This window comes from Mustela putorius, unplaced genomic scaffold (genome assembly GCF_011764305.1).
Source record: "Mustela putorius furo isolate JIRA1106 unplaced genomic scaffold, ASM1176430v1.1 tig00003836_pilon_pilon_pilon, whole genome shotgun sequence".
In the NCBI taxonomy this organism is placed as follows: domain Eukaryota; kingdom Metazoa; phylum Chordata; class Mammalia; order Carnivora; family Mustelidae; genus Mustela; species Mustela putorius.
Window position 1 is genome coordinate 27,092,088 of NW_025421989.1, and position 25,694 is coordinate 27,117,781.

The following is a 25,694-nucleotide window of genomic DNA, read 5'->3' on the forward strand; positions in this document are numbered from 1 at the left end:
GAATGGATAAGGAAGATGTGGTCCATATACACTATGGAGTATTATGCCTCCATCAGAAAGGACGAATACCCAACTTTTGTAGCAACATGGACGGGACTGGAAGAGATTATGCTGAGGGAAATAAGTCAAGCAGAGAGAGTCAATTATCATATGGTTTCACTTATTTGTGGAGCATAACAAATAGCATGGAGGACATGGGGAGTTAGAGAGGAGAAGGGAATTGGGGGAAATTGGAAGGGGAGGTGAACCATGAGAGACTATGGACTCTGAAAAACAATTTGAGGGCTTTGAAGTGGCGGGAGAGGGGTGAGAGGTTGGGGTACCAGGTGGTGGGTATTATAGAGGGCATGGATTGCATGGAGCACTGGGTGTGGTGCAAAGATAATGAATACTGTTATGCTGAAAATAAGTAAAAAAATAAATTAAAAAAAAAAAGAATGCGTATTTCTGGGGGCACCTGAGTGGCTCAGTGGGTTAAGCCTCTGCCTTCAGTTCAGGTCATGATCTCAGGGTCCTGGGATCGAGTCCTGCATCAGGCTCTCTGCTCAGCAAGATGCCAGCTTCCCCCATCTCTCTCTGCCTGCCTCTCTGCCTACTTGTGATCTCTCTCTGTCAAATAAATAAATAAAATATTTTTTTAAAAAAAGAATGCGTATTTCTTCAGTCACATTATTCTAAAATTTTGCATCAGAGATCGAGTGCTATATTTGTGTCATTAGTAGAATCGTCTCTAACAATATATTTGAGCTTAAACGGGGAATTCTCAAAGAAAATAAGGAAGAAGTGGGTTAGTCGGGGATGACAAAAAAGGAAACTAAAAATTTACTATCTGTGAACATCAAAGAAATCCAAGAGAAGTTGATGAAGCTAAGGAAAAGGGGAAAAAAAAAACAACCCAAAAGGGATGCAGCCTGGGAGTTCTCAAAAGAGAACTCAGTCTGGGAGGGGAACATCAGAGCCGGACAGACAGGCTGTCTGAGGCAACATGTGGACACGCCAACTGTCAGTTTCTTAAGAAACAGACTCATGCTCTGCTACATCCTCAATTAGAATGTCTATAAGTGCAGGACATATGAATTATCCATTTAAACACTAGATCTTGGGGCACCTGGTGGCTCAGTGGGTCAAGCCTCTGCCTTCAGCTCAGGTCGTGATCTCAGGGTTCCGGGATCAAGCCCCACATCGGGCTCTCTGCTCAACGGGGAGCCTGCTTTCCCCTGTCTCTCTCTGCCTGCCTCTCTGCCTACTTGTGATCTCTGTCTGTCAAATAAATAAATTAAATCTTTAAAAAAATAAATACTAGATCTTATTTGTATGTGTGTGTGTATATATGTATATGTACATATATATGTATATATCATGAAGAGTTTTCATTTTCTTTAAGAATATCACTTTCTTCTTCATAACTTATCATTTCCAAACTTTTTCCTGAAAATATGCTGCAGGCTACTCAGACCCTCCTTCCCCATCTATGAAGGGGTGAGAAATCTGGAAGTTAAGGAGAAAATGTAGTAGGAGTAGCATAATTTTTAAATTTGGATATATGAAATGAAAATTCAAAGGGGCTTTATTTATGTATTTTCAGAGCAATAGATCACCCTTCTGAAAAATCATCCCTTGACCTGGGAAAAGAGGGTTTTGATCCATGCAGAGATTTATACAGTCCCGACAGGCTTGTCGCCTTTCTGTGCTGGGTTCTGTATTCTGAACTATGAGGTGTTTACTGAGCCTCTAGTGTTTCAGGCTCCCACAAATCCCATCACATCTTCAGGTGTTTCCAAGGACAAAGTCCATCTGAAGTGTTGCATGTGAATCAACTATTTCTCTACACCCCCACTCTCCCAAGACAATCTTGCCTTCTGCCTCTATCAACTTGATATGTTGATTCTCCTCCAAATCCAAGGGATAAACGGTAGAACAGGAATGAGTTTTCATTTAAGTTCTACTTCTCCCAAATGAGCTGACTTAAAAGGAAATGTGGAAGTAGAGAGAGAGAGACCAGAAGGAAAGAGAGTGCTCATTCAGATGAGAAGGGAAGTTTGCACCTCCTTGCTCTTCCTTTTATTTCAGAAAGCTAATTCCCCTTTCATATCACTAATAGGAAGGCAGAAAGTAGATAATGCTCACTCAGATGGTTCTGATCTCCAAGTGGCCCAGAAGTTGAAGGCTTGAGTGGGAGGTATGATAAGTTAGCATCAACTTCTTGGATTGTTTACATACAATGAAGACAAAAATCTCCTTGACTTTCAATTAAGAATTTTCCCTCTGTTATTTTTGAACAAAGGCAAAGAAGTGAAAGACAATTTCAGTGCGTATCTCTAATCTGTAACAATTGTGCCAAACTCTGTACCAACGCTTTGAGAAGCAAACAAGAGTAGACACAGTAGACCTCCAGAATAGTCCATTTGTTTGTTTTATTGCTTACTACCAGCATCACTCTGTTAACCAAGGGAAGTGTCCGCTTTGGGACCGACTTTCTTTGGAGCATCAGCAGAAACCCTGAAGTTTGCTGCTTTCAGGACTTTCACCAGCTCCCCAATCTAAACACTGAACACAGTGTTGCTCCATGAAAATTATCATACCAGGCTTGAAACGGTTTGCAAATTATTATTATGATGGTGATGATGATGATGGATATTAGGGATGGCAAATTATTCTTGAATAAGTGTCTATCAGTTTCTACACATAAATCTGTGCCTTTTAGCATCTGGTGTTTGGACAGCATATGTTTAGACTAAACCTTTACCTAAGGAAAGGCCCCTTATAAACTCTAAGAAAAACAAACAATTTTCTAGAAATGAAGCTTGGGCCAAGCTTCAGCAGTGACCTTAGAGACAGAGTCTAAGTCATGATAATGTTGTTTGCAAGGACAAACTAGTTCTATATAATGAGGTTATTGACCTGCATTGTTTTAGAGCAGTTTTAAACATGAGGGCGAGGCTCACTAAATCTCAGCCTGTAACGTTACCTAGAGAAACCAGGACTGATCAATAAACAGCCACCATTCCTGGCTCTCAGGAATCTCCATCATAATGGAACCCATTATGATTTTGATCAGGTAGAGAAAATAAGGTAACCTATACCTAACATCTATTTATCACCGGACTCTCATTTGCAAATGGAAGCCATTGATTAGCTATTTTTCGAAAACTGAGCTGGCTCTCCATTTCTCTCCTCATGTCATAGTCTGTGAATAAATGTATCCCAGACTTCAAAATGTATGCAAGGAAAGGAAAGAAGGAGAAAGCTTTCTCCCAGACCAGCTTTTTACCAAAGAGAGTAGGAATTATATGACATATCAGTAAAAATTCTTGACCCAATAAAGTACTAAAGCCTGAATGCCGATTTTCCTCTTTCATAAGAAGAGTGTCACAAAGAAAAGAAAGGTCACAGACCATATTGTGATTCTTTACAGCTGTTGGAGACAGACAGTATGATGCAGTAGCTTGATTTGAATTAAGCCAAACAATATGAAAAGCATCAAGGCTGGCAAGCAAAGCAATAAAGCCTCAAAGAATTTAATCTACCTTGAAGGTAGGACTACTTTCTGTATTGATGGCAGCACACCAGGACAGAAATGAGTCCTTTAATGCAATGACTTGTTAATAGCCTTAAGATCACAATATATAAATAGGATATGTTGATCAAAAAGACAGCTCAGCCTCTGCTATTGCGGTATGGACAATATTTCTTTACAAGTTATTTCATTGATTATAAATAGACCACGTCAATGGCAAATGTAGAACAGGGGAAGCATAACCCATTATGAGGTAATGGATATTGCTAGAGGTTGCTTCATTACCTTCACTGGCTGAGTGGCTGGTTTTTCCTTGTACAAATGCTGCCCTTTAGACAAAATCCTTTCCACATCCGGCTGTTTACCTTGAACTGCTACTTCAATTTCCTGGGGAAAAGAACACATACAGTGCAGATTAACTTCACAGTTAGCAATAAAATTACTAAATTTAAATATACCCTTGGAGACTCCACATGTATTGTGGATCAATTTCTGCATGGCATATCGGGGCACAAAAAAGTAGCTTTAGTGCAGAGAAAAGAAATAGAGGCCATTGTGGAACACAGTGAAGTTGAAAATATTTATCCCAAATCTCCTTGAATTCTACTCTAATACTATTAAATAGAAAGTCAGATATTAACTTTGTTTTTCAAAAAAAAAAAAAAAACCTCAAATGCAATAATGAGAAATAGGATTTACGAATATGATTGATATGGATAAATGCTATTGTTAGCTTCAATAATCCCAGTAATCCTAATGTTCATTTTATTTTACAAAGTTCTTATTTTAACGGGATTCTTTTGGGCTTTGGATCCAAAATTTAGCTTTGAAATAAAACCAAATAATTCTTCCCACATGATTGTTAAGATTAAGTTTCTTTCCAAAGAGTAAACACTTAAAGCACCATGTCAAGGCTTATTAATTATTAAGCAGTCAAATTAAATAGGCCTTTTGAGGAATGCTTTAATTATTTAGAAAAAAATGTTTGTTTTCCCTTAGTCTACAGAAGACTGAAGAATGACCAAACAAACAAACAAAAACCTCTTTCGATATGAATATAAAGTGCTCTCTTATTGGCTGCTGTCTAGCTCACTTGAGGAGAGAATAAAAGAAATGTGCATAAATTGAAGCTGAAGGAAGTGAAGTTAAATATTACAGAAGACTTTTTGGATGGAACACTTGTTAAACACTGGGATAGAATATTGATTAATCAATGTCAAGCGTCAGTCAGGCCTGGGCAATCTTCCCCAGATAGCAACTCCTGATTAACCCGTATCTCCCTTTCTCCCTCTCCTAGCCTGGAGCCTCCCACCACTGCTGTGTGCACGTGTCTTCATGCCACTGCTTCTTTTATATACTCTGTTTGTATCTTTCTCTCAGCCCATCCGAGCAGGGAGTCCTCTGAACCCAAATTACTATAACTTATAGGGCACACAGGGTGCTTACAGTTTATATGTGTTCAGCACACACTCGTGAAGGGGATTATTTCTTTCATTTTTTTTTTTAATAATAAATGCCAGTGGAAGGGGAGCTCTATAACGTAAGACTAGCCCTGTGACTTGATGGGTATGCGTGCAACATGTAGAGGCTCACACCACCTTGAGGAACAATATTTATGGAGGAAAACAGGACCTAATATTATGAGAGCTTTCTGAACCATAAAAAATTCTAGAAGTTATTTAAAAAAAAATCTTGGGAACTGGTAACGAGTTCAAATTCAGCATGGACTTTGTGAGAATTGGGTATTTCTTCTTTGAAAACTCTAAGACGCACACCCAGTAGAAATACTATACCTTCCAAAAATGGTCACAAATAGTCAATAATTCTACTGATATTTCAGGTATGCAGCCAAATGATGAACACTAACATCTTTCTCTCCTTACCCCTCTTCTGCAATCCCAAATAGTTCTGAAGATTACAAAGCATTGATGCTACTATTCAGAAGACTCTGGCACATAGAGTTAGGAGACTGCATTTTTTTATCACAAGGAATTCCCTTAGGAAATAAACGCTTTCTAGTTCATGAAATTTTCATTGGCAAATAAACACGAACAACATCAAGGCTGACATTAGGGCAGCTCAGATACTACTTAGAGCCAAATCTGAAGCAGGTCCTTGCTAGATGAACTGAGGAAAAGTTGGCACACCTTGTGAAATGTCCCTGGTTTGCAGAAGGTAAGATATTCCCTCTTCAGGCCATCAGGTTAGCCCCAGATTTAGTCCTCTGATGAATGAGCACTGCAAAGTCACATCATTTCCCTTTATAGAAATGTTTCCTATTAGCATGTCCTCCTATCACCGCTAATGTCATCTCTTATTGTCCTTCAATGAAATAATGAAGAGTTTAAGTACCTGGATGAGATTTACCCTTAGTCCCACAGAAACAGAACAATGGCAAAAGAATCATGCTCTGCTCTAAATTCTTTGTTGTTATTTCTGGGCAATGTTTTGGAGAACCTGATCTCTAATTACATGTACCTTTGTTAAATCACTTCACAAAGTCCATTTGTGAAAATAAAATTCTACAATTTACCTCACTGCATTTATCTGTGGTGTGAATTTAGTAGATAAAAGGTAGGTCAGTTGTTCAGTGTCAAATATTATTGCTTGAAGGGTCAAGTGTAGTAAATCCAATTAAGTTCACTTAAAATACTCTTTAGTGTATTTTTCTTTAGTGTGAGAAAAATACATTATACGAAGCTGATGATCATCCTGAGAAAATGGAAATGTAAGTGAACTAAATTTAAAAAAATGTTGATATCTCTCCATGCAATGCTTGACACAGAGAAATTGAAAAGCACAGCAGAGCAAAAAACCCCAGCCAAAGCATGGGACCACACAAAAGTTAAAAAAAAAAAAAAAAAAAAGGCTGCTACAATCCTTAGCTGTGCTGAAAATGTCAAGAAACTGCTATAATGATATTAACTGCTGTAACAATATTTACAAACCAGAGTTGTTAACAGTTTATGATGTGTCAAACAGTGTGTGTTTCATACATTTTTTTTCCTCATACTTAACACTCCCACGAAAAGGGGGGTATTACGTAATTTTACAGATGCTGAGACTGAGGGAGATTAGGTCAGTTGCCAAAGCCACATGGTCTGCAAGTGGCAGAACTGAAATTGTAACCAGGAAACGTATGCTACTAAATGTCCATTATATCCCTCCCTTGGCTGTGTATACTGTGTGTGTATATGTTCTAAAATTGACATTAGTATCTCTCAATACCATGCTATTTTTTTCTCTTCCTCTTTAATTCCAGTACATTCTGTAATATCCTTTTAGGGTGCAAGTGAGGGAAAATCCCGTCTCTTCCCATGGAAAAGGAATAAATTCTTCTGTAGCCTTTAAAATGCACCAAGGGTGTCTCTCTGTGGGTTTATGATTGTCCAACTGATGATATCCAAGTCAGAGAATTGGTTTGAGTAAACCTTTTATCTCACAAATGGCCTTATATCTCTATATGATTTAAGATAAGGTGAAGGAGGTCACACTAAAATGGAAACACAGCTAATTATAGTGGCCAGTTTTTGTAAGTAGAAAGTGTTAGAATTCAAAGAACATTCAGACAAGAAAGTCTTCATAGAATTTCAACAACAACAAAAACAAAAACAAAAAACCCTCACCTCTAATAAAAGCACCTTTCCATTTAGGTTTTTGCCCCTGCCTTATTCTTAATATATCCCCTACAGTGTAAGACTGCTCACCAGGAGGCATAATTTTAAGAAAATATTTTGTAGCAATTAGAGAACAGAGAGAAATCCTTCGTTAATAATCACTAGGAGAATATCATGGTGTATTTTAAAAGCTAGCTCTCACATATTTTCCAAATGGAGTGACATTCTAAGCAACTTTGGTCTTAGTTATTTCTTATGAAACAGTATTATTCTTATTGGGGAGTTCTTGATCTGATGAGTCACAAATCAAAGGTTACTGAAGAAAAAAGACTCGACAACACCTGTGAGGGGGAAAGCAGGAATTCTGATGCAAATTAATGCGCACTTACATTTGCTAAAAATTGATAGTCAATGTTGGATTTCTAATTTCATCTTAAGCTGATTATGCACATTTTTTTTTTTTTTAACTAGAAAGTTGCCCTAAGGAAAGTGTAACAGAGAGATATTTTGCCCTGTTTTACTTTTTTAAAATTTTTAATGGTTTCTCCATTCATTTTACCTATTGCTAGCCTCATAACACATGAATAATAGGTATATATGGTGTGCTATGTATCACCATATAAGGAGGCTATAAACAGCTTCTCACATATGTTCCAATATTCACTCATTCTTTGTTCATTTGACAAACATGGAATGAGTATTTACTATATTTTAAAGTTTTGGCTGGCAACTGTGAATACTACAGGGCATAACACAGTCCTTTGTAAGGGATAAAGACAAATGATCATATATTAAACTTACAAGGGAATAGGCAGAACAGCCAGGAAAATACAATGTACAGTGGGGCGTAGAGAAAGAACTGGTGAGTTCTGTGTTTGAGGGACAACAAGAGGGTGGGGGTCAGCTTCACAGCTGAAGAAAGGCTTGAGTGAAGGCTTGGAACACAGAGAGCTTATGCACCAGGCTGACAAAAGGAAAAGATGGTATTAGGTACTGCAAGGGGAAATCTGGGATTTGCAAAGACAGGAGCTGGAGGCAGCATGGTGATCCCATGCGGGGAAAAGGGAAGAAATGGTACAGGAGTAGGAGGCAAGAACCAGGAAAGAAGGATCTCTTCCACTACCCTCAGAACCTTAGTGGAGACCTCACAAAAGGGTTTTGATTGAATCATACTTTGTATTTGAATTGAAGTTTTAAAATGAATATATATGAATGGACAGATAAAAGATTTACTACTAATGCATGGTTTTTCATTCAAATAAGCTGGTGTGAATGAGATAAGTATGTGGCTATTGAAAAGAAAAAGAAATTCAAGATAAAAATGACAACATTTTCCTTAGTAAACTTAAAGACCATTACCTTGGTGTTTTATAGAGTATTTCCTGCCATTTGGCTATTTTGTCAATCCCCACAATAAACAATTTTTTTTATGAGCTCTAAGATATCATGGATTCTAAGAACCACTATCATTTTATGAACTAAGAAAGTTAAAAAATCAGATTTTGTAGACACCATTATGAAATACACCTCAATTTCAGAGAAAGTGAAATGTAAAAAAGCGTATATTTGAAACATGGGAATTCCAAGATGTTGGTGAATGCTACAATTGGTTTATTACTTCATTATTATTCGCTGACCCTATAAACATGGCTACGCTGTGCGTGAGTGCACTTTCCTCCTCACTGATTTTGGTCTTTACCATGTGCCTTAGTTTTTGACCAATGAACTGTGAGCAGAGGAGACTATTTGACAGTTATAAGCTGGGACTTTAAAGACAATACAACATCAGCTAGTACCCCCATTTCCTGTCTTCTACCATGAGAGAATAATGTACCATATGGGAGTTGCTCTTTCAGCCTGGGTTTTGCAATAAGATGACATTTGAAGCAGAACCACGATTGTGATCCACAGTGTGAAATAAAGATGCAGTTGATCTACAGACACAAGAGTAATGAATGTTTGTTGTTAAAAGTCACTGAGATTTAGGACTATTTGTTACTGCAGCAAGAGCTAACAATTACAACATTATATTGAAACAGTCAAACAAACAAACAAACAAATATATGGGTTCCCAGAATGAAAAACCAAAGTAAGCCTTTAAAATAAATGTACCCTGGTCACATATTTCGGCTGCACCATCTCTCATTCCACATACAAACTGTTCGCTAAAAAGGGTAGCAAGAAACGAAAAATGGAATGGAATCAATATTGTGTTAGAGCCTGACTTCTCTGGCCTACATTGTCAGGCAGACTCTGACAAATGAAGGCTGATGGATGGAAAAACACAACATTGTGCTGTTGCGTTTCTTTCTCTTTCCCCTCATACTGGGTGACTGTTCTTTTATTTATCTACAATTAGGTTTGTGAGACCACGGCAATGTGGCTCTCCTTCTCTGTAACTGCACGCTGTCAAGTATGTGCCAAGCTGATTGACAAAGAATGACAGATTCTCTCTTTCCATTCAGAGCTAATCAAGGGCAGCCCACCAAAGGGAGGCTTTTTTCTGATTTAGAGATTTATGGATTTCAAAAATAATCTGTCCAAATATACAAAGTATAATGCAATATTGATTTGTTTTAAAGTGGCAAGTGTTATAAAACCAAGAAGATATAATCTACGAAGGTACCTACTTGGACTGTTCAAGGCTAATAATAGAGTGGACACAGATGTGACCATCAAGTAATGAGACTGATATTCAGAAGCCACACTTAGAAGCCCTACACTCATGAAGAAGGGATTTCAGAGTCCTTTGCATAGACTTATTCTTTTTATTTTATTAAAAGATTTTATTTATTTATTTGACAGACAGAGATCACAAGTAGGCAGAGAGGCAGGCAGAGAGAGGGGGGGGGATCAGGCTCTCCGCTGAGCAGAGAGCCCGATGTGGGGCTCGATCCCAGGACCCTGGGATCATGACCTGAGTGGAAGGCAGAGGCTTTAACCCACTGAGCCACCCAGGCACCCTATGCAAAGAATTATTCTGACAAATGAAATCTTACCAACAAAACCCCAATGCATTAATTCATTCAATAAATACTGACTAAATATAAGAATACCTCTTATGTTATAAAGAGCTTAGGCAATGGATATTTAACAGTGAATGAAACAGAAAAAATTTTCATGTCCTCATGAAGCTTGCCTTCTAATGGCAATGATGAACAACAATATATAAATTATGGTACCTCAGAGCATGAAAAGTGCTAAAGAGGAAAAAACAACAACAACAAAGCATCAGGTAGACATAGATATATGTGTGGGCTAAGGAAGGATGGGAGGGGCACATCTGAGAAGGTCTAGAGGGAAAAGTCTCACTGAGAAGCTAGTCTTTGATCAAAAGATTAGTTGGAAGTGAAAGAATGAATGAAGGGGCTATCTCAGGGAAGACTGATGCATGCAGAGGAAACCATGAGCGCAAAGGCCCGGGGGCAGCACTGTGTCTGGCATGTTCAGTAAAAAAATAAGGAAGCCTGGGTGAGTGGAACCTGGCAAGCAAGGGGAGAATAGCAGGAAGCAGACCAGAGAGGTTGAGAAGGGTAAGCCCTGCAGGGCAACTGTGTGAGGACGTTGACTGTTACTCTGAAAGAGATTAGGAACCACAAGAGTTCAACACGGGAGTGCTGTTATTGGACTGATTTTTTAACAGATCATTCTGGCTGCTGGTAAAGATTAAACTGGAGGGATGTAGAGAAGAGAGAGTAGTTACAAGCAAATTCCCATGGGAGTTAGTTGAAGCCACAGTGTTTGGAAGGAAGTACTTGCTTGTGGAAACCTGATAGACTTACTCTGAAACTCTATATAAATACAGTTTTGGAATGAGAACTAAATCTCTGATCTGCTTAAAGCAATACTTTAACCAGAGTCATTTACTGAAAGTGGTGCTCCCCAGGTTTTACTACGTTCCTAAGTCCTTAGCAGTAAAGACTATGGACTTTTAAGCCCAGCTCCCTAAATTCTGATCCTGGCATGAAATGATTATTTTCAACAGACACCATATGGCCCATAAATCGTAAGGTACATTCGAAAACTTTTCCTTTCTGATCCTTTCTGGAAAAAAGTTAGCCAACCACTGATCTAGAGAAATGGCTGCTCTTGGGATTTATGGCTCTCAAATCTTCAGGAGCACAGTATAATTATAGAGGTAGTTATTTTTAAGGATAAAACACGAGAATCATATTTTGCCTTTTATCTCCTCATACAGACTCATAGAGACAGTCAAACAATTTATAGTTAGACCTTAGAGCAGGTCTCCACAAACATTTTCTATAAGGGGCCAGACAGTAAATCCTTAGGCTTTATAGGCCATATGGTTCCTGTCATACCTCACTGTCACCGGTGCAGCGTGAAAGCAAACAGAGGTAGTGCAAACAAATGAGCATGACTGTGTTCCAATAACACTTTATGTACAAAACCAGGTGGTAGACTGAATTTGTCCCTTGCCATGTAGTGTGCTAACTCCCGCTTTGGTGTATTGCAGTGTTGTTGGAAATGATTAGATGAGGGGCAAGAACTTCTGGGTTTTAGACTTAGTGATTCATGAGTTGGGGCAAGTCACTTGAATTCTCTGAGTTTTAGTATTTCAGTATCTGAGAATTACAGATAGTATTGCCCGACTGTATGAAAAGTTGATCTCTGAAGAACTTTCTAGCTTTTTCTACATGGAAATCTGACAAAGTTGTAATGTCAACTGTGTTACTAGGTCATAACAATATTGCTAAAAAAAATAATAATAAAAAAATAAAGATTGATGGGTAAATTACACCTGGCTTTGGAGTTCTGCTTATGAACTACAAATGTTAAATGGAAAGCCATAGTTTGGGGGATCCCCTAAGTGTAGTAACTCTTATAACTGATCATGTATCTTTCATGGATCTTGGAAACTTTACCTATGTCATAAGATATTGGTTCCTGGGGCACATCAGGCTTCAAGGGCAGAGTTGACACAGCACCTCTAGGTGAGTCTCCTTCCTTTGCACCTGGCCTGTCATCTGGGAGTGTGCAGATGCCAGAGTGGGGCGGTGGGGTTGAGGGGAGAAAAATTTCTTGTATAGCTCTGTGAATGCTGCACAAGCCCCTGTGAATTCTAATCCCACTGAAGATAGATGCCTGATCCTGCCTTCCTGGGAAACTGTGTTTCTGTTCCTGCGCCCTTTGAAGTGAATTTGAAATTGAATGGAGTTAATGGGAGCCTCATTCAGTTGCACCTAAGAAGACTCACTGATGGGCTTTATAATAATCATGTCTAGGACCCACATTTTCTTTCCACAAATTAATTGCTCTAAAATTGGGACACATTTTATAAATGATGGCATGTCACAGTCTAAGTGACAGCACCTCTTTCTTAGTGACAGATAAAATAATGATGCATATTCTAATCAATGGTGTCTTCGCAGGAATGAAATATGGTATGTGACCAGGATATTCATAGTAGGTCAAGATCAAATGATTTAGTATATGCAGAAGTAATACTAACTGGTACCATTTATTGAGAATTTACTAGTATAAACACTCTGCTATGCACTTAACATAAATCATCTTAGTTAATCTCACTCAAGCTCTACTGCAGAGCCTTTTACCACACTTAACTGTCATTTTTTTCAGATTTAAAAAAAAAAAAACTAGAGTCACAAGTGGTGAGGAAATTTGCCTAAGGCACAAGCTAACAGACGGTAGATATAAGATTTGAACCCCAGTCTGTCTGAGTCATACCCTGCATGCTTAATTACCATGCTATATGTTGTATGAATTAAAGTATATTCCATATATACAGTTAGATTTTCCATGATAAATCACAGGGTTTAGAACCAGAACAAAGTATTTTTGATTAACATATAATTTTAAAGTAGGGTTTTTCCAACCATAGCATGACCAACATTTTGATCAGAACAATGATTTGTTATAGGAAACTGCCTTTTTATCGTAGGATGCTTTGCAGCATCCCTGGTCCTGATTGACAAGATGCTAGTACCACCTCCTTCTCCCCCAGGTGTGGGAACCAAGAAAGTCCCCAGACACTGAAAAATTCCCCTGGAGAATAAAATCAACCCTGACTGAGAACCACTGAATTATTGAATATATAAATGAGCAAATGAAAGAATGTCTTCTCATGGTCTTCATTTCCAGTGTACATTAAATAGGATGATTTAATATTAATAGCCTTTCTCTCCTTTTCCTTATATGGAACATTGTAATGCCATCTTTTATGTATTTTTTTCAGATGTACTACTATGCACACTATGACTTAGACCTCATTTAAACATGGTTCTGATAAACTCCAACTAAAATTGTAGGTTTCAGTTTCTGGCTGAATTATTCTTAAAAACACTGTTTGAAATACCCAGATGGATTCAGGGACACAGTGTATTCTATGGAATAAAGAGGCATATGGAACAGAAGGTAGTCTTGCTATATCGGATTTATCTTTTTCTTGCATTGCACATTCACCTTGGTCAGTGATATCTGTATCACTTTAAAATGATACAGCACAATGCTGAATTTATTATCCATATGGCAACTGGACATAGTCTTGATAGAGAGTATTTTCTTAATATAAATATTATAAAACAGTAGAAGTTTCTTTCTAAAATATAAAACAGCAGTTAGGGTAATTTTCAAAAAAAAAGCAAAGAGCAACTGAGTACACCTGAAACTAATATAATATTATATGTCAACTACACTTCAATAAAAAATTTTCAAAAGAAAAAAGCAATTTAACTCTGACTTCATGATTGACACACTTCAAGTAAAATTAAAAATGCTTTGTTTACTACTACTAAGTGCCATACCAAAATTACAGTTATTATCTAAAACAACTCTTTCTAAATTCTTCCATATGCTCAAGCAATAAATGGATAACTGGATTAGACTTGTGTTTAAAAAAAATAGCAATGACAACAAAAAAAATCTGAAGTTTCTCTTCTGAATAGCCTTTCCTTAAACATATATGTAAAACAAAGCAAACACGAGGGTTTCTGAAACAAAAGAAAGGAACCCGTGATAGAATAACCCTTCTTTGGTTCACATAACATGTCAGTCTTCATCTTGGGTCCCAGGGTTCCATTCAACCTGCCAAACTTAATTTTTATATTCTCACTCTCTATGATTTCTACCACTCCAGCTAAGTGAACATTTTCATTGGTCTCCTGTAAAGTCAATGATAAGGTTTTGGATAAGGAATTGTGGACCTGTATTTCGGATGTGTAGGACTGTTAGAACCCAGATTATACAGAGAACTTTTATTAATCTGTAAGAGAAAACAAACAATCCAGTTAAAAATTGGGTAAAGTATTTGAAGACTTGACTCATAAAAGGAAAAGTCTGAAGGGCCAACAAACTTGAAAAGCTGTTTAACCAGGGATATGCAAATTAAAATACTAAATTCATGTCATTTTCTGCTGCCTGTGGAAAGCAATTTACAACATATAATAAAGATGTGAATACTCTAATGAGTCAGCATTTTTACCAGGTATTGTCACATGGGTTTGTGAGAATACCTACAAAGAATATTCTTTCAGCTATATTTACATTAATGAAAAATTAGAAATGACTACTGATCATTCATTTCTAACCTTCTAACTCTATTGATTATTTTATTCTTATTCAAATCAGACATGCCTTTAACAGACTACTTTTCTTCTCTAAAGCTACTTTAAATAATTGTTCTTAATGCTACAGTGTCCAGAATTCTGCTTAATTTAGTCATAAAAAAGTTAATGCTCTATTCATAACTGACCCATTGAAGATACTAAAGATAATAAACATAACACTGTCTCTAATAAATCTGACTTCAGCTATAATGGCAAAATCAGTATAGTATCTCAGATAACATCTGCTTAGCTTTGAGTAAAGCACAGGAGTGTGTATGTGTGCATAATTTTGTATTTGTGTTATCTCTCTAATTATGTAAATCACTAGTACTTATTACTATGCTAATGCCAGAAGATCTATTGTAATAAATGTTACCATGAATTATTAATTTTTTGTTCCTTATCACCTACTTCATCAGATAATTTAAAAGACAGAGATGCCTATATATCCACGTTTTCTCTATGGGTAATTCACAAAAGTTCTCTCAAATGAATCTTACAAACTAAAAGTATGCACACATGGTTTTGTAATTTCATGGGTCAATAAGTAGAATTTTAGTTGTAGCCTACACATTCTAGTGAGTGCTTCCATATTTTTCCTTTTGAATGCTTAATAGTTATTAATTTCTATTTAAAATCAATCTCATTTTAATGACTAGCATAATACATATTCAGTTATTATAAATGCAGTCTGTGTTTTTTGTTATTAAAACACTGGGAGTTAAATAATTATGGGTGCTTTTATTAACTATATACTTTGTGCCTTCTTATGATCAATAATTGCTGAATACTTGTTGTGTCCAGAGGAGGCAATGAGGTGTTCAGAAGTTGGAAGCTATAGCTTCAGAAGTATTGGACATGCAAACTCCCAAATTTTTAATATGTTGATCTGTATATTGAAATTATAGAGCAAATTAAACAACTAAGGTATCTCCTTTTCAAAATATGTATCAGATACACATTGAAGTATTTGATATCTTCCATAATATGTATAATTCCATATATAGTATGTATATTTTCCAACACGTAAAGGAATGAGCCCGGACACGCTATAGCTCTCAAGGGAGAGCCAGGAAGAATAAGGGAAAGGTATGACAAAAAGAACAGCAGATAAGTGGCAATTTGGAAGTATTTGGAATAAAATGGTGTTATCTAAGTCAAGTACAACTGACTAAAAGTAGTAACCACCTAATTTTGTCTGTTAGATGATAGGAAGATTTATACAATATAGAATTATATTTTAATTAGATTTATAATATTTTATTCTTTTCAATTACATATTAAGTAATATACATTAAATCTCAAGGTAGAGAACTGTATATTAAGGAAAAAAATAACACTGCAGCATTTCTAAGCAAACCTAGTGCACCAAATTTGCTTATATCTTCAATGGGAAGAATCACGTAACTTGTGATGTATTTCCCTACTAACATTATTTAAGTTTATTCTGAATTTGAATATTTCAAGTATTCCTTAAAACTTTACATTGAGAATTCTGAGTTTCATTAGAAATATTCATCTCTAAATTAATTTTCACCATTTTGGTAATTTTTTTTAACTCTCAAATATGAGTAGAAGCTTATATAATTATAAGTTTATGAGATGACAATTAAATAGCAAAATAGTTTCACTTAAAATAAGTATTCCTGAAAGTGTTATTTTTAGTGTTAAATAATTTTTCTGCATATTTTTCTTTCCTTTTCCTTTTTAAATAAAATCACAAAGATTATGGTTATAGGTTCTCTTGTTTTTATTTTTTCCCACAAGCACCTGATTCACTGTTCTGTTAACACCAAATCCATACCCTCCCCCAACCAAAAAAGGGCATCGTGTGGCTTTATGTTGTTATAACTTCTTGGCAGTCACTTACCCATAATGATAGTCACATTTGCTTTTAGAGGTATCATAATTATGTATTTAGAATTTTAAGTGTTCTTCAGTGGTAACTAAATTATTTAAGGATTCCTTTAGCAACCAATACAGTTTAGTAAGCAGAGCACCACATTTCCTGATGAAAATACAAGTTTAGAGCTATGAGGTCAGTAGGGTAGGTACCAGGCAGACAAGGGACAATGTTGCAAGACTGGAAAGTCCAGGAGAGTACAGAGGCTGGCATGGGGATTGTAGGTCATGTAGTCCATGTAATTTTCCCTCACCTATCAATACAGATGGCATCCTAGAAAGGAGCAAGAGGAGAGCTAAGGAATCTGAAAGATTTGCCATTTATTCAAGAGACAGTAACACATATAAAGAGATTGATAAAACTGTTTCTGAGTGAGGTCTTTTCTTCTCACTGCCCAACATGGGGGAAGTATATGAAGATTCGTGAGGAATACATAAAGTTGCATTTTGTTCATTATATGATTTATATCATTTATACAATTCTTCCCATATATTTATTATATTTATGACTATTTGCCTAATTAAGAATCCATGAAAATATTTTTCAAAGTATCATTCCCAGACTGGTAGTCAGTACCACCAGGAAACTGCATTCTAACAAGATCTTCATCTTATTCCACCCACATTAAAGTCTGAGAAGCATGGCTCTAGATAGTGTGTAGGAGAACTGGGAATGGGTAAGTGTTAATCCTAGAATTTTAATTCATTTCCATACTCACCTCATGGATGTAACATTTACCATCCAATGATACAATTTTATGAGTAAACACCTTCATGGATAGAGCTTTTGAAATCAGACAAGAAAGGTGGCTGTGCCTTTTAAGTTATTAAAAAATGGTACTGTTTTGAGAATTCCAAATTGCAGGTGCACAGCATTTCTGAATGTATCTGAAATCTTTGCCTGCTATTTTCTACCAAAACCCACTATCATCAAGCGTTCAAAACCTTTCTCATTTAACTTCCATTGATTCTACCCTGTATTCTGTCTGCCAATCAAAGTCATCCCTTGGGCGATATAGTTGGTAAACCAGGTGGTCCATTCATTCACTTAAACAGAAGTTGTTCGAAAACTATTGGAAGTGTTCCCATGTTTCTCCTCATACATACTCAGAAGGGGATGGCATCCATATGCAGAGCAGAGCTTTCTTTTGAGGGAAATTAAGAAATAATGGTAACACTGCTTCTGAAGTTCTCATGCAACCAATTCCAAAGTATCATTATATAAGTTTTGCTATTAATAGCAACAAAGACTTGCTTTTAATAGAATGGAAGACTGGTAAGAAAAAAATTAAAATTGTAGTACAGTAAAAACATGATTCTAAGAAAGTATAAAAAAGATCTATGGTGAAAAAAAGGCTTCTAAAAGTATATTTGGAGCAAAAGAATTTCAAGGAAAAAAGAGGTTTGCTTTTGGAGAAGATGGTCTAGTACAGGTTAATGGAAGATAAAAGTGGGAATGTTTTAATTCCTATTGGGTTTCTTACAGGTCAAGAGGAATGATATCCCAACTACAAAGAATAAAACAATAGAAATGAGAGGGAACTGGTGCCCAATATGGGAAGAGAGATTACAAAGTCCCCAGCTGCTCAGAATGAACTCTCTTGACCTAGATAAATTACATTTTAGGACACTAATAAAACTGGAAAGTCAAATCACAAACCTCTCTGGGTGGTCTGGAAGATTGGAAAAGTGCAGTTTTGATATTCACAAGGAAAAATAAGGTGTGGGAATGAAATTTTAATCTTCTAAATAGTTATTTAAGACTTGGCTAAAAAAATGCAATGCAGGGGCACCTGGGTGGCTCAGTGGGTTAAGCCTCTGCCTTCGGCTCAGGTCATGATCACAGGGTCCTGGGATTGAGCCCTGCATGGGGTTCTCTGCTCAGTGGGGAGCCTGCTTCCCCCTCTCACTCTGCCTGCCTCTCTGCCTACTTGTGATCTCTCTCTTTCTGTGTCAAATAAATAAATAAAATCTTTAAAAAATGCAATGCAGGGAGAAACTATAGGTCTTCTTCAGCTAATCAAGTATTTTCAAAGAATGAGAGTCTGTTGATATAGGGGCTTTGAAAGAAAAATTATATTACAGCCATTACCTATTATTAGATTGATAGAAAAAGCAAGCAATTATTTACATAACTGTTCCCAATTTTTTAACAAAATTAAATCAGTATTTATCTTATAATTTGTCATCATGTTGAAGTTCTGTATAGGACTGTTTGCTGAAAAGGGCAAAGACCATTCCCATAAACTTCAAATGTTTGTTTTAATATTTTCAGGTTATAATCTTAAGACCAGAATCTATTTGTCATAAGAAACATTCATTAGAATCCTTGTTGTAAAAAGAACATGTTTTCACTTCAGGTTGTAAACTGTATTTGTCTCAATGAGAAAAAGACAAACAACCTAATAGGGAAAAAATGGCAATGAATAAAACAAATGGTGCACAAAAAAGAAAATATAAATCATTCTATAACATTATTTTGATCCTGAAAGAAATTTATCTTCACTCAAAAGAATAATACAAATTAAAATTACAATGAGATGACATCTTTTTCTAGCTTAGCAAAGATCAAAACAGTTGATGACACACTGAGTTGGCAAAGGTGTGTGGAAAAACTCCTTCATATTACCAACTGGAGTATACTATGATGTGCAATATGGCTGTATTTACTAAAATAACAAGTGCCATCTTAACCCAGGCATCTTATTTCTAGGAACTTATCCTATGGATATATTTGCAATGTGTGAGAGGGCATGAGCATAATGTTCTACATTGTCATCTTATAACAGGAACAAAGCTTGAAGACAAATGAAATCTTCCTTAATTGGAATGTTGGCTAAATAAATTATGGTACATCTTTAGGATACAAGAATAAGCAAATGGAAAAGAATAAACAAACTAGAACACCCTTAAGGTGCTAATATAGAAAATAATTATCAGTATATATCATTAAGTAGAAAAAACATGATGCAGAAACAGTATTTATAGTATTGTACAAGATTTTTTTTTTCTTCAGAAGACAGGAGAAGGAAGACCATAAACACAAAAACACACACATCACATCCTATCCTTAGAGTGTCATCAAAGAAACTAATACCCCTAACTAGCCTGTGGGAAGAGAAATGAGGTGGCTAAAAGATGGAGAAGCAAGGGAGTATTTATGCCCTTCTATGCTTTGCATTTTGTACTGCAGAAAGGCACTATCTTTTCAATGAATAAATAAAATAATTTACACATTCCAAGTTTGTCATGGAAGGATGAATTTATTCTCCTTTGTAGTAATTAACCCAGTATGACCTTATTGATAGACTACTAATTTGTTGTGTATAAAAGGAATGTGCAGATTCTCTTAAAATTAGAAATAAAAATAAAGTGGTATCTAAATGGAAACACATTTCCCAAAGCACTGCTTACCCATACCATGGGAAATACAAAGTGATAATTTGTATTATATTCCTCTGTACCCTATGCTATCTTATTCTATTTCAAGTAACTCATTAAATTGATTTCATAATTCATCAACAGGTCACCAGCAACAACTTGAAAATAGTTCCCGAAATGATCTCTTTTTCTTTATCGCTATGACCAAAGACCTCACCCAAGATCATGTTATTTCTCAACTACCTCAATAGCCTCCTAAACAGACTCCCTTTTTGGGTACTACATGCCTCAAATTTGAAGGCTTGCAAGTTACTTCTCTTTAATGATTCCCACCTCTCTCAAAGATAATGACTAAGCTCCCTGAAGCAGCATAGAAGCCTCACCAAAACTGGGCTGTATTTCAACATCACTAAATTTGTTTTTCTTCCCACACTTCGTGTCATTAATCACTTCCCTATCTTTGTTCCTATTGCTTCTTCTCCCTAGAATCCTTTTCCTTTCCCTCATACACATTTCACTTTATCAGTTCCTATCCATTTTGGAAAGATACATATCAGGCACCATATTCTCCAGGAAGTTGTCTTGAGATCAGAGCTCCCAAATTATACAAAGTAGAATTATCTTCTGGAGAGCTTGTTATAACACAGGTTCTTGAGCTTCACTCCCATCTACTCTGATTCAGGAGGTTTAAGGACAAGCTCAAGGATCTGCATTTCTAACAAATTTCTAGGTGACACTGTTGGTCTTTGGACCACACTTTAGTAGCTGTGCTGTAAACAATATTTTGGCAGGTTTGGGTATCATTCTTTTGGGCTATCACACCATTTTGTGAGTATACTTGCCACACTGCATTGTAAATGTTTCTGCCCTGATTGTGTTTAGTAAACTGAGGTATTTTAGGGGAGCACTCATTGCCACACCAATATGTGCCATTTTGGCATGCAGATCATTTTGTGCTGAAAACAACTGAGACAGAAAATCCTCAGGCAGAACCTTTGACCTCTCCCCAAAGGTAGAGGGGAAACTACCAGAAAGGAAACTACCATCATCAATAACTAGGTATGATAGATAGGGAGGAACCTAGCAAGTCTTGTTTGATTGAAGTCCTCTCTAGGTGCCATTGTTTCTGGATGGCTCAGCAAACATTTATCAATCATTTACTATGTCCATTCTTCCTGTGAATTCCTTTTCTTCCCTTTGAAGTCCCAGGTCCTCACTCCTTTTCCTTAGTTAGAATGATAAATATATTTTGTTTTGACTGAAAATCTTTGGAATCTCTCATGTTTATGTGGATTCTCTGTATGGATGTAATTAAATTTGATTTTCTCCCATTAATGTGTCTCATGTCAATTTAATTCTTAGACCAGCCAGAAGAAACTTGAAGGGTGGAGAAAAATGTTTCCTCTCCAACAGTATATTCATACATCTGCTTGCCTCTAAGCAAATTAAGAATTTGCTTGACATAGTAAGTCACCTTAACGTAGTAGGACATTGTAGTTAATAAATGGTTTGTTAGCTGAACAGAAATTTCATTAGCTTAGCCTCATGTCTTTCTCTGCCTAGAGGGGTTGATCAGGGATATATGCAAATATTGATGTGCATATCACTGATACATTTGATAAAGTCTGCAAATTAACGCTTGTGGACAAAATGGAACAATATGAGCTGGGTAGGAAATAAAGCAATTAGAATTTGGCAACTAATTGAACAATTGGTCAAAGTAAATTGAAGCTTGAATTGATGTCAACACAGAGGAAAGGTTTTAGTGATGTGCTGTAGGGCTCTCTTAGGATTCAGGCTATTTGAGAAGAAAATTGTTTATAACATAGATGAAGTTATGGAAGGCAGACATGAAATCGGAAGTTGAAAAGAAATGAAGAGATTGCAATACACTGTATTATAGAATCAGGACCTGAAGATCACCACTTCTCCATCTCTGCCATCAAACCAGATTGATGGGTTAACAAGTTTATTAAGGCTTCATATAGTTTGGGGTTCAAAACAGGTTTCCCTTCTGGGTGGGGAGGCAGAGTGCAAGGGGAGAAAACTAGGAGGGCAGAGCAATCACAACTGAGGTGGAGGAGGCTGTTAGCAGCAGGTGACAGTGTCAATGAAAATATAGAAGTTCAAATCACCAGAGATGAACCCAAACCCAGACACAGAACAATACTGCCAGTTATAGAAGCTACCTCTAGTGGTAGTGTGCTTCTTGTGTTTTCACTGTATTTGTCAGAACTGGTTCAATAAATGGGAGGTACTGGACCCAAGCTCCAGGCACCTTAGTGGGCAAGTAAGATAAGCAGGGCCAGGGAAACGGTTGATGTCTTTGCATCTAATTCCAAAAAAAAGTAGATGACCCAAGAGCAGGACGGAGAAAAGGTCAACTAGAAGCAGCACATGTGAAAAAGAACCAGTGACTTTAGATACTAATAAGTTCAGTGTGAGTCAACACTGTGATACAAATATTGCTGGAGTAAGGAACTATGCAATGATTAAAGGCATGCACTATGCTGGATGACCTCTGTGGTATTTTGGCAGCTTAACAAGCCTCCAGCAAGGGACTAAATTTCCCCTTTCTCCTTCTCGTAGCATACCCATATTTCTTAGACTAACATTCTTCAGACTGGGATATGCTGCTGGAGGTACACAAAGACTTTCTTAGGGATATGTGGGCATAGATTGTGTCCATGGAATCAGTTTCCAAATTCTAGCTTCAACAAGGGAGTCTCCTGGTTTTATTCCTGTGGTACACGAACATCATACCAATTACTATTCCCATCTTTTGGTTAATGATAGTCTTCCAACTCTACAAAATAAAAGCATGTCTCTTCTGATGTATCCCAATATACATTTATGAAAAATAAAAATATGATTCAAAACATTGATGACTGAAATTCTCTTTTAATCAAGATACCATCAAGCACCTACCTATCCATTTCACTAATAGATTAATTTCCAATAAAAATCTATTGATTATGCTTAATAATTACTTATCAGAAGTTGTATATACTTAAGTAATTTCATTATTACTAAGTATATTTATTATTGGTAATTGTAGATATAATTCAATCTAATGGATATTTTAAAATACTTAAAGCTTTATACTTATAGAAAAGTGTTTGTAGGGGCACCTGGGTGGCTCAGTGGGTTAAAGCCTCTGCCTTCGGCTCAGGTCATGATCTCAGGATTCTGGGATCGAGCCCCGCATCAGGCTCTCTGCTCAGTGGGGAGCCTGCTTCCGCCTCCACTCTCTCTGTCTGCCTCTCTGCCTACTTGTGATCTCTGTCAAATAAATAAATAAAAATCTTAAAAAAAAAAAGAAAAGTGTTTGTAAAGATTGAATTTAAATACACATAGATATATTTGTCATAGAGAAGTATGATAAAGTGGTTAATAAAAGGCTTTATAGCATAAATATATATTACATTAGAATACACTTCTTTGGGGAAATAGAATGGAAATATAAAGAAGAAAGAAAAATGCTATGAAACTTAAAGATGAGTTTGTGTACTTTTTCAAGTAGAAGATGGTAGATATTATATTGCTGTGGTATTTGAAGTCTACTGGATATATTCAAAAGAGTAATGAAACACTTTTTGAATGTCAATATTTACAATACGTCATGGGAGAAAGCATACGTCAAGTTTAGAAAGTTCAGGAGGATACTGAGTTTTCTAAGCTATTTGGAGAGTTTTCTAAGCAGAATGGTATACATACCACTGTAATAGAGGATTTGGGGGAGCTTTCCTCCTTGCCTAGGCAGGGGAAAAAGAAAAACACTCTTCTCCTCTCCCTCATGAAGTAAGTAGGAAAAAAAAAGACAAAAACAAAAAACTACATACCAGTTTCCTCTTAGCCAACAAAATCTTAGTCTGTTCCAGGAATTCCCAATTCAAGAAACTTCTCAAGTTTATAATCTTTTCCTTACATGGGCAATTTGGTTGGATGAAAGAAAATGAAAATCTCATGACTATCCACAGTCTTTTTTTGGATTGGTTTTCTGGTAGCAGCTTACAACTTTCTTTTGAAAGGGTGCTGTATTTTGCAAGCCTAATTTTTCTTCTTAGAGGTTCTTGTCAAAATTCCAGCTGCACTAGAAAAGGTCCCATTCACCATCTTTTCCTATTATTTTAGGAAAATGTATTCCCACCATAGTTGTACCTTAATCTATCAAGTGCCAGAGAAATTGGCCCAATTTTTCATTATTAATCAAGAGGCAAGTAAGGATAAGAAAGGCAAATTAAACAGTGTCATAAACCCAGTTAAGTGTCACAGCTGGGATCTAAACATGGCTCTTTTGTTTCTCTTCCCATTATTATGCTACCTTAACCAAGCAATGGTTTTTGGAGTTGAGAGGAGGGGTAAACAGTAATAGATAAAATTATGATTTTCAGTGTTCCAAGAGAAAGTTCTATGCCTAATTCCTTTAAAATATGGATTTATCCACAAACCAACAATCTTCAAGATTTTATTGGAGCTGGAATTACATATACTCTTGCCCAGAAGCAACCTAAATTTGGAGCGGCGGCGGTGGTTAATGTCCAATAAACCTCATTTCAGTTGTATGAAATGAGAATATTTTACCTTTTTGTCCAAAAACTTTTACTCACTATTTTTCAGGACACATCCCATGGAAATATTAATGTACTTAATAGAAAACACTGAAACTATTTTTCTAGAAAGGAGGATTAGATATAAAAAGTTAGTGTCTTCTCGGTTCCTAGCCTTCCCAACATCATGTCTTAAAAAAAAAAAAAACAAAAAAACCAACTAAATTAGATCTCTTCTTCTAATTCTGAGCTAGTACACAGCTATCTAAGGGAGTAACTATTTGAATGTGAATAAACTCCTTGTATGTAAATTATCTCCCTAACAGTGAACTAGATAACATTAACTTCCAAAAAGCTAATTATGTGAACAAAATGACACACCCCTTACTGACTGAGGATCCAGTGAGGAATCTAACTCAAAATCCAGTGCTCCTGATTGATAGTCTCTGGAAGCATAGTAAGGACATATTTTTTCTTAGGAGTTTGAGTTGACTCTAGGTGCTGGGTTAGAGCCCAAGATTTTTTGTTTGAAAGCTACCAAGGGTGGAGAACATATTACATTCTCATAGAGATCTCATTTGCTTGAACTTCAGTTCTTTGGCATTTAAAGCACTCTTTTTCTGGCATTCTTACTTTGTTGTTACTTTGGTTCCTCCCTTTGCCATGGGAAGTTCTCACTGTTCTGATTCTCTGAAGAGAATAGCTGTGGGTGGAGCTGTCAGTTTCCCTCCTTGTTGACTTGGTTTTACTAAAGATAATGTGGAATTTCTATGGCCTTTTGGGGAAACTTATGATCTCCCTACACTGGTTCATCTAGGACCTCTCCCTTCCCATAACCTCTGCTATTCTTTCTTTTTGTCACCTTTGAACTTTCCCTTAGCTGCCTTGAATTTTTTGATATATTGCCTTTCAAAACCTTATCTCCCATCTGTTCACCTCTGCCAGACCACTTCCTGCCTACACCATCCTTCAATTCAACTATGAGCTTTGTGCTTCGTGCCCCATAGGGGGCTCTCAAAAGACTAAGGAACCCCAAAAGTAATCTCTTGAAGCTGAAAAGACTACCTGGAAACAAACTGGTTTTTTATAGACTTAGATGGGCTTTGGAGACACCCAGATTGCCTTGCGCTACAGCTTTAGTCAC

At 36.5% G+C, this 25,694-nt stretch overlaps 1 protein-coding gene across 3 annotated transcripts in view; it reads right to left on the reverse strand.

Annotated features, from left to right (window-relative positions):
* Nucleotides 1-25,694, reverse strand: part of DMD (dystrophin) — a 2,119,021-nt gene that overhangs the window by 718,865 nt on the left and 1,374,462 nt on the right. For all 3 annotated transcript variants that reach the window (XM_045089435.1, XM_045089434.1, XM_045089436.1), the window contains exon 49: nucleotides 3,803-3,904. In XM_045089435.1, the coding sequence (XP_044945370.1) occupies nucleotides 3,803-3,904 (102 nt within the window). The remainder of the gene's footprint in view (nucleotides 1-3,802; nucleotides 3,905-25,694) is intronic.